This window comes from Olea europaea, unplaced genomic scaffold, assembly GCF_002742605.1.
Source record: "Olea europaea var. sylvestris unplaced genomic scaffold, O_europaea_v1 scaffold1279, whole genome shotgun sequence".
NCBI classification, from domain to species: Eukaryota; Viridiplantae; Streptophyta; class Magnoliopsida; order Lamiales; family Oleaceae; genus Olea; species Olea europaea.
Genome location: NW_019230245.1, coordinates 50,233 through 60,215, shown reverse-complemented (window position 1 = coordinate 60,215; position 9,983 = coordinate 50,233). Strand labels below are relative to the sequence as shown.

Genomic DNA, 9,983 nt, shown 5'->3' with positions numbered 1-9,983 from the left:
CAAAAAACATCTAAATCTACCCTAGTAATCAACCATCCATCCTAAATAACCAACAATAAATTGAGAAATATTAAATTTAATATTCACACCATTATATTAATAATCAAAATCATTATCTAATTTACAGAACAACCCAAAACACAACAAGAAAAAGTTCGTCGGCGATTGGATTGTTGGTGACGGTGTTGACTGGTGACCAATCTCTGATTTACTGGATCACGACTATAGTGAGTGTTTTTATTTATGTGTTACATCATTGTTTGTCACAAGAAGACAAATGGAAGGTGGAGGAGCAGGATGAGTATTTTTCGGTTTGATCTTTAAATTCAATTATTCATTTTTTATTTATTTTTAAATAAAAACAGTCAACGGTCAAAGTTAAAATATGACCCGGCCATTTCCACTTATTTCCTCTAAATACGGAGCCAAATTGAAATCCTTCTATGAGTGAGGGACCGCAAATGAAAATTTTCTATAATTGCATCACTACTATTTTAAGCATCACAAACCCTTGGAAAAACGTTTCGAACCCTTGACCAAACCCTGCAAATCCAATCTCTCGTGTACGCACAAAGAATCTCAATTGCCCCGCCAAAACCACCGTTCAACCACCATCACATGCCCAGGGCCGGTCCTGAGGTTTTCCAGTTCCAGAATCCCAGATTTCCTCTTCGCGGCTTGGCTAGTTGCCTTCGCTCAGTTAGCTGGAGCCTAGAGTCCCACTGGCCACTGTCTCAGACTCCTAGTAAGTTCAAACACCGAGTGGCCTCCTACCTCCAATGCCCACAGGCCACAGCGTGATTTTTCAAACACTCCTTGTACCTGGGCTTCATCTGAGATCTGACATATTGCTTCTGACTTCTGTCGAGTGGCTGGGCATTTTTGTTGTCGAACGAGTGAGTTCGAGTTCCCTTCCCTAGTGAGTTCAACCCTTTTACCATTTACATTTAGGCATTTACTTATTATAATTTTGATGGCTTGATTTTAATTGATAAATGGTCTTTTTTATTAAGTGGGCAGTAGGCCGTGGGGTTGCCGGGGTATACTGTAATTGGAGAGAGGCGCATGACTCGTCGTCTCGTCCATTATGAAGGATTTCTCTTCTTGTTTTGAAGTTTTCTTGAATTTCAGAGAAGTTCTTGGAAAGAGTTGGGAAGGGAAAGGGAATGGAATGGCTGGCGAATGTTGGGTGTTAAACTTTGAAGAGGGTTTATTGCAAATTGAAATGGGAGAGTAGTTATATGAAATTAATGAACATAATTATTTAAATTTTGTTTCCAAGAAATTCCAGAAGAAAAATGAAAATTTTCTGTATGTATTGTATAGATAATATACTGTATACATAGTGTAAGGTTTACTTTCTTGAAAATGCAGAGACATGAGAGAGGTTTCTTGATGAGGTCTATCCAGTTATGCAAGAATTTCAAGAAAATTCCGGGTAGTTAAAATTGGAAAAAGGGCTGTTAGAATTTTGATTCCTGATGCTATCTCCTATCATATGTAAAATAGTTTATACTTAATTTGAATAACTTAGCTTGATAGAATGATACGTAAAATGTGAGAAAACATATTTGAGAATTTGAGATATTATTATGTCAATGAACTCAAGAAAAGATAACTTCAGTTTCTTCAACCAGTATACTAATTTGAATTAATTTATTTTGTTGATGACACTGTTTTAATGGTGAATTGGTGATTAGTTTTTATTAAATGTGTTATTTCTCCAAGTTTGATTAAATGTGCGCCCGTGCAATTGTTATTTCCCTAAGTTTGATGATCATGTTCATATTTGTTTGAGCGTTTGATGTTAAATTTTTATTTTAGGCTCGTGAGTTGTGACAGTGGAATTCTCAAAGGTGTAACTCCACAGTTTTCGTATAACTTCTACTTCTCAGGTAAGCAATGATTTGCCCTAACTTGTTATTGAAGAGATTGAAAATATTCGAAGCTTTGTCGGCTTATATAATTGCGGCTTGGTCGGCTTAAATGATTGATTATTGTGGGATCAACAATTACACAAGCCAGGCGCACATAATAACTATATTGAAAACTCTAACTGTAAGATGATTGAGATATTTTGTAATTGCTCTTTAGGTTAATCATTGGGTATCAGATATAGACTTTTAACTAATTGTTCGAAACATTGTTGGTTTTGATAGTTTATAATATAAATCTTTTTTATAATATATTTGGTTGTTGTTTTAGTGTTAGTTTTTTAAGTTAGCAATGGGTCGCATGATACACCGTTGAATTTTGCATTTACGTTGCTTTCACGGGGGCCGGGTGGCCTAATTTACAGTCTTCGCCTCAGGCCCCGACAACCACAGAACTGGTCTTGTACATGCCCAACTTCGCTGCCGCATGGATTCCATGGTCCACTCAGCTCTGGAAGAAATATGCTCTCAAGGCGCCAATGGGCTTCCCATTCAGAACTTATGGCCCAAACTTGGCTCGTCCCTCTCTTCCCACGGTCTATCCCTCTGCCCCGATGTGAAGCGGGCCCTATGGGTCAACCTCCTGGACATTCCGGGCCTTCAGTTCGGAAGCGGAGTTAAAGTTTCTTGTAATTCCAAGGAGGATTTGATGAAGTACTCAGTTGAAGAATGGGAACAGATGAATTTAAAAGTTGTAGCACCAGAAAGTCTGAGGAATAATTTTATTGGAATTTATGATGTTGCGGCCTCGGATTCCGGTATTTCCCAGCCCCAGCGTCGAGCTCTGGAACGCCTGGCAATTGCACGGTTTGCCTCAATTTCTCTTTCTTTACATAGTCACTGTACTCACTACTGTCACATATATGCTTGAATGAATTGACTTATTTTGCTTCATTATTTTGATTAACTATCTATTTTGAGGTCGTGAGTTTGATATTTTATAAGTTGGAGTGAGTTCTTAAAATTCATTAATGTTTTCTGGATTCTAGTTTAGTAATAAATTTGGTTCAGGCATAATGTTAATTGATTTCGAAGTTGGAAAATGAGTTTGAAAGATTTAGCTGGACACAGTTTAATTTTACTTAATTGAACTTAAATATTAATGCGCGATTCATTTGTTGCGTTTTCAGAACAAATGGGATTACACAAAGTGAGCTTGCTAAGGAACTTGGCATAAAAGGGAACAAAATATTCTATGTACTGAAGAAACTCGAAACTCAGGGATTGATTGTGAGACAGTCAACTGTTGTTAGGACAAAAGAATCAAGCAATGAAGGCGATCCAAAAAGTGGTTCCACTGTGACCACCAATATGCTTCACTTATACCGTTATGCGAAGCATTTGGGTAGTCAACAGAGGCTTGAAATCATTAAAGAGGATAAACCCTTCGTGGATGGTGAGGTTGCAGATGGGAATGCTGCAACTGGCGATGGCTTCAGCGAAGGCACTGCGAAAGAGGTTGTGCATGTGAAGGATTTTCTACCGGCACTAAAAGCTATATGCGATAAACTCGAAGAGGCAGAGGGCAAGGTGAGTCATATTCCACTGTCAAACCCAGTTTTATATGTCCCATCAGGCTGATCTTCTTCTTCTTTTGGTATTTGCTGCCAAAGGTTCTGGTTGTCTCAGATATTAAGAGGGATCTTGGATATCGAGGGACTCAGGGCCACAGAGCTTGGAGAAATGTAAGACACTTATTTATTTATTTATTTTGTATCTTCCCTTTTCATTTACAAGTAAAATAATCTTCTCTGTAATTCACCTTGCAATCTCTTGTTAGATCTTTCACAGGTTAAAAGATGCTCATGTCGTAGAGGAGTGTTGTGTTATGGCGAACAAGAAGGTATGCTCGAAACTTTTGACTTGGATATGTTTGATCTTCTATTCTGTGACCTTAATACCTTATTATGTTTGACCGTTGCGGCCTTCCCCAGTATCATAGTGGTGGGAGCCTTTTGTATTTAGCTATCCTTCCACCCACCCAATATTAATACCGTAGTAGCAAGTCTCTCGATCCTTTTCTCTTGTATGTCATACCGGTTTCTGCTGTGAATAAAATAGTGTATCACAATATTTTTAGCTATGTTGAGGCATATATAAGAAACACTTGTAAGTGCATCATAAACTAATAAAAATACCATTTTCAGTTTAAAAAATGTGTCACAATAAGTAACGAAAAATCAGACCGACCACATGTAAAATTTGTTAAATTCTAAATTATTTCTGGTAGGATCCAAGATCCTACTAGTGCCGAGTATGGTTGTTACCTGCCAGTCAAGATTGACCAAAATTTAACCCTGTACACTATCATATTTTCATTGTATTGGAATCCTGTCGTATGGGACTAGATTTATACGATTTGCATGCGATTTTTATTTGATATTGGTTTAAGAAAAGATTTGACTAATGTTGAAATCTTGGTTCTTTTTTCTCATTGGATAAGTCTTTGTCAAGTCCTAACCTCACAAAAGAAAAATCTCACTCCCCTTGTTCCCTCCTGTCTCATTTTAGATTTACCTGTGCTCATGCAAGTAGAAGGAATGTTCACGCATAGTTTATTACTCATATTTTTCATTACGCAGGAAGTTAATTGTTTGCGTCTGCTCAAAAAGTTCTCACCATCATATTTTGAGCCAAAATCTCATGGACGTGGGCATGATAGTATAGATATGGAGCAGCCAATAAATTTGGGAAAGAGAGGTCAAGCTACAGAACAGCTTGTAGAACTTCCCATTCTGCGCCAAGTATATGATATTATTGATGCTGAGGGATCAAAAGGGTTGACAATTACAGAAGTAAGTGCATTAATTTCTTTTGCAGCCACAGGGAATGCATTTTCCTTCTTAATTTCTGTTTTTGCTCCTGACAAGATATACTTTTCTATCATCTTGTTATATCTTTTATTTTCCTTATCATTCTTTTTCATTTTTTAGTTCCCGGTGTCTAAATTAATCATTCTCGCTTTCTGCTCATTCTACTTATATTTTATAGTGACATGCCATAATGCTCATGTTTCCTGCCTCTATTGGAAAGTTCAGGCTGTCAGAGTATAACCATTGAAGTTATTGCTTAGATATTTTTGATGAACTGGAATCAACTTCACTTATAGATGAAAGTGCATAAATAGATATTTTTCTGTTTCGGACCTGCAATCCCTCTTCGTCCTGTTCTTGGTATGAATTAAATAAATTGAAGATCCATTCTAGTTTCGGTTTGGAGTTCTGTTGTTACATATTTATGAGCAGAATGACTTATAAAATTTCACTTTCTTCTGGTTTATCTTTGAGGGAAAGATAGATTTAGATTGCATTTCAAGTTACTGAGTTGAAGTTATCTTTTCTCTACATTTTGGAAGAGAACTATGTTTGAGGAAAATAATCGCCATTGATAATGGTAGTTCCATTTCAGCCATATGGTGCAAATTCTTTATTTTGGTGGAAGCTTAGCGTGTATCATGTATATGTATTAGATTTTCTTGAGATGTCTTCTAGTGGTAAGTGATATTTTTCGTTCGTTGCATCAATTTCACAGTGCAGAGTGCTAATGTTTTTGCATATTTTTATGTGTTAGCAGGTGTGTAAAAGGCTTGGAATACGCAATAAGCCGTACTATAATCGACTTCTTAATATGTTCTCTAGATTTGGAATGCATTTACAAGCAGAAAGCCATAATAGATGTGTGGGCTACCGAGTTTGGTCATCTGGTAACTTCAATCCTGAAGCAACTAATATGGTTCCCAGTTTACCGGAAGTAGCACTGCTGGAAGGCACAGAATCCAATCAACATGTTTTGGATCTCAATTCCCATGAAAATTTAGCTCAATCTATTCAGGTGGTAGGTGCTTCAACTTCAAATGATGATGTTAGAGATATTGATGAAAATGAATGGACTACAGTGGAACCAGAATCTTCTAACTGTATGAAAGTGGATGCTGAAGGCCGGAATACGCTGCTTTGTCCAATTAATTCACAGAATTCTGTAACTGAACCCACCAATGTAGTTCCTCAGGAGGAATTACAGATAGTGAGTAAAGAAATTGTAAACACTGCTCCAATTGAAATGTGTCCTCCTGCTGTTTCAACGCCTTCTAAGCGACGATCTCAACCGAGGTATCCTTGTCTTACCATGGGTGCTGTCAGCTCACAGAGAGAGCAGCGTATTCTCAAAATGCTGCAGGTGTGGTTGTCCTCTAAATTTTATTCTTCCGTCTTCTGATCTTTTGGTTGCTATCTCGAATTGTCAAAGTTTTTTCTCTTTTAATAGGAGGAGAAGTTCCTTATAAAACCTGAGTTACACCGACGCCTCGAGAGTCTCGAGAAGAATAAGAATACAATGATGGACAGGAAGACCCTAGAACGTACTCTGAACAAACTTCAGCGAGAAGGACATTGTAAATGTATCCATGTTAGCGTCCCTGCTTTGACAAATTGTGGTCGCAGCAAGACAACAGAAGTGGTTCTCCACCCGTCTGTTTATAATGTATCACCTGAATTAGTAGGACAAATTCATGATAGGATGAGGTCTTTTGAATCGCAAGTGCGCACTCAATCTTACTCTCGACAGAAAAAGGGACAACCAATTCCTGTGTTGGACAGCGTACAAAGAATTCCAAATAGTATAAAATTGGATGTCCAAGCAGATCGAGCAGAAGTGATGCGTTCTAATGGATTTGTACTAGCAAAAATGGTTCGAACAAAGCTTCTTCACATTTTTCTATGGGGTTGTGTCAGCAGTTCCCCTGGTTGGGATGATGCATTATTGTCTAGCAATCATGCTTATGACTTAAAAAATCCACACAGCACTTGTAAGTTGTTCGAATTAGACAAGGCCATTAAGTTCATGCCACTAGAGTTGTTCCTACAAGTTGTAGGCTCTACTGAAAAGTTTGAGGATATGATTGAGAAATGTAGGAGTGGTCTTCGACTTTCAGATCTTCCCGTGCAGGAGTCCAAGCATCTAATGGATACTCGAGCAACTGGACGATTGTCATGGCTAATTGACATATTACGTCGTTTGAAGGTATGACACATAATCAGTGTCGAATAAGGTGTATGACTGTGCTTTGTTTCAACACATGCGCTCTGATATATGCCTTGACTCTAGCTGCATTGCCATATACTTCTCTGGCTTAACTAAGTACTTGTCACTGCCAGCTTAGAAGCATTTCAAGTTAGAGATTTCGGTTTGGACTTGGGTGAGTGTAGTTTTGAAATGTTCAAAAGGGAAGAAAGCCGTTTATTAGGGAAATAGCAAGTAATCCCTCAATTGACTTATTTTATGTGCCTATGCTCCCCCCCCTCCCCCCTCTTCTGCCATGGGCTTAATTTTAATGGTGATGTGTTTAGATGTACTTTTAATATATAAAACACAGTATAACTGCTTCTTTGTCTACACACTAAGCAGTCTTGGAATTTTCTGAATGATGTATTCTTTGTTGCACTATTTGTGTTTTAGGATAGTGAACCGCTATGTTCTAAGCATTCACTAAGATGAATTATTTTTATAAACTTAGCTAGAAGGAAACAAATAAAAGAATCTATTGGAGTTATTAAAGAAGCTTTCCCACAGCCCACCCCTCTAAAAGCGCTCGAACTCACATTAAAGATTAATATTTTCAAGTTATGTTTCTCTATATACTTTTCTCCTCTTGGAAGAAGTGAATAGTTCTCAAGTTTTTGGTCTTAAATTTGTGTAGTAACTCCATTGTGGTAATGCTGTATCAATTGTGAATTCTGGACAGTTGATTCGCCTTTTGAGTAAAGGAAATGGAGAAGATTCATCCAACAGCTCACATACTACTCTTACTTATGCATTGGAACTTAAACCTTACATCGAAGAACCTGTCTCAGCTGTTGCATTATCATCCGATTTCCTTTTTCCTGATCTTCGCCCTCAAGTTAGACATGATTTTGTTCTTTCCAGCAGAAAAGCCGTTGATGAATACTGGAGTACATTAGAGTATTGTTATGCTACCGCTAAATCACGAGCTGCTTTGCACGCATTTCCTGGATCTTCAGTTCATGAGGTATAGTAAGAATGTCCAATTTTTAATATTTGTCTTTAGAATTTGATTTGAATAACTAATTTGGGTGTGTGTTGTAAGCCATTCTTTATTGATGGTTATGGTGGAATATTTCTCCTCCCGTCAATGTAAGCGAGACAATTTTCATTTCTGATGACATGTTGGGTTTTGTTTCCTTATCCTTTCTCTTTAAGCAATTTTTGTTGATATCTGATCGGTCGAAAGGATGAGAAGTCCTACATGTTCGTTGTCTTATGGGAATATGCACTTGAACAGCCCCTTCTTTATAAATTCGGTTAAATTTTCTTCTCTTCTAAAAATCGTTGTCGACAGGAGTTGAATTTCTGTTCGGCTTCATGTGGTTCAATTCTACAGTGACGGAAATTGATATATTCTCATTAATTAAAAAAAAGAAAATAGCTTCCCTTTGCAAGTTGATGTAGTACTCTATTTCTATTCTCTTGCTTTATCAAGAAAAAAATTATTCTTCTATTTTATTTTGCCTCTGTTTGAGCCCCCATTTCCTAAAATCTTATTTTTACCCAAAATCATTTTCAACCGCACATTCTCCTAATGAAATAATTTTGCATGTAAATCCAGAACATTTCCTTACTTTATAACCACTTATTCTTCAAAAAATCACCATATAGAGGTCATGGGATTTTGCTTAGTTATAAAGATGCTTTTAGTTTCCATCAAAATCATGATTATCTGTGAATAATGTTATTCATCCCCATTGTTGCTAAGCTCCAGACCACTAGTCTCGGTGACATTTAGATGTCCGTACAAAGGTCACACGATCTATTTAATAGGATCTATCAAGTGTGCACATCTAAACTAAAGCTCTAGCACCAATGGGGCTAGATAGTATTATTTTTATCTACTAGCAGCCTGATTCTCTTTTGTCGTGTAGCTGGGTTATACGTCTGAAATTTTTCGTGGGGCATTCTAGGATCCATCATCTTAATTTGAATAGTAAATGTTCAAAATTGATCTCAGAGTTCCACAATATTAAATTAATTTGGAATCTTCATCTTCTGTTTTATTGTTGGTTGTATCCTTGATTGCACTCTTTTAGCTAAGTGGATAACATAATTTTTTAAGGTATTTCATTCCCGATCATGGACGTCAGTTCGTGTAATGACAGCTGAGCAACGAGCTGAGCTTCTCAAGTGCGTGACAAGAGATGAACCCAATAAAAAACTTTCATACAGGGAGTGTCGGAAGATCGCGAAGGATCTCAATTTGACCTTGGAGCAGGTTTGTTTACTTACCGAATATTTAATATATTTCTAGCTTTTTGGACAGCAACATGGGTCACCTATGGGATGCATAAGATCATAGAGCAGCCAATCGGTTAAGAATAATATGCTGATTTGGTCAAACACATACAAATGAACTGTTCTTCCCAGGTCCTAATGAGCTAAGCTGAGTTGAATACTTAAAAAACTACTCATGCATACAACATGGCAGTGATCTCACTGACATAGACTGCTATTGATCACCATTACTCATAAATAGCATTACTCTAAATACATAGTCAATTTTGGGTATTAGCCTGATTTGAGGCTAATTGATCTTTGATAGAATTTTGCGCTTCTTATAAAAATTTAATAACATATTTTATATGTTATTGTATTTGCGAAAGTAAATTTCTTATTTCAATTTCAATCACGATTCATTTAATAAGTTAATTAAAAGGGAAATAGTTCCGGAGGTCCCCAACGTTATTCTAAATGTGCATTGAGTCCTGTAACAATTTTTCTTTGCATTTGGTTCCTCAATTTATGTTCATCTTGTATCTCTATTGACAGATTCTATTCTAGATGTCTGGTAACTAATCACATGATTGGCACGTCAAACATTGCTTCTCAAGAGTAAAATGGTTAAAAAAAAATAAAAAATAGTTCCAACAATAAAATTTAAATCAGTAGAGGAAAAGAGAAGGAAAAGAAAAAAAGAGGAAAGGAAAACAAAAATGAAATGAAAGAATGTCACCTTGTCCCTGCCCTAATCCCTCACCGAGT

At 36.9% G+C, this 9,983-nt stretch overlaps 1 protein-coding gene across 7 annotated transcripts in view; it reads left to right on the top strand.

The window, feature by feature from the left end:
• The first annotated feature begins 504 nt into the window (after window positions 1-504).
• Window positions 505-9,983, top strand: part of LOC111374704 — a 23,583-nt gene continuing 14,104 nt past the window's right edge. Inside the window, exons 1-11 of one of the 7 annotated variants that reach the window (XR_002699179.1) lie at window positions 505-919; window positions 1,825-1,895; window positions 2,312-2,741; window positions 3,065-3,464; window positions 3,548-3,619; window positions 3,715-3,777; window positions 4,517-4,729; window positions 5,508-6,110; window positions 6,198-6,953; window positions 7,857-7,959; window positions 9,061-9,190. Coding sequence is in view for 6 of the 7 variants with exons in the window: in XM_022997414.1 (XP_022853182.1) it covers window positions 2,362-2,741; window positions 3,065-3,464; window positions 3,548-3,619; window positions 3,715-3,777; window positions 4,517-4,729; window positions 5,508-6,110; window positions 6,198-6,953; window positions 7,675-7,959; window positions 9,061-9,216 (2,928 nt within the window). In the remaining variant the exon portion in view is untranslated. Of the gene's footprint in view, window positions 920-1,824; window positions 1,896-2,299; window positions 2,742-3,064; window positions 3,465-3,547; window positions 3,620-3,714; window positions 3,778-4,516; window positions 4,730-5,507; window positions 6,111-6,197; window positions 6,954-7,674; window positions 7,966-9,060; window positions 9,217-9,983 lie in introns of those variants that run through there. The other 6 variants (XM_022997414.1, XM_022997412.1, XM_022997413.1 and 3 more) reach the window with 6 other exon arrangements.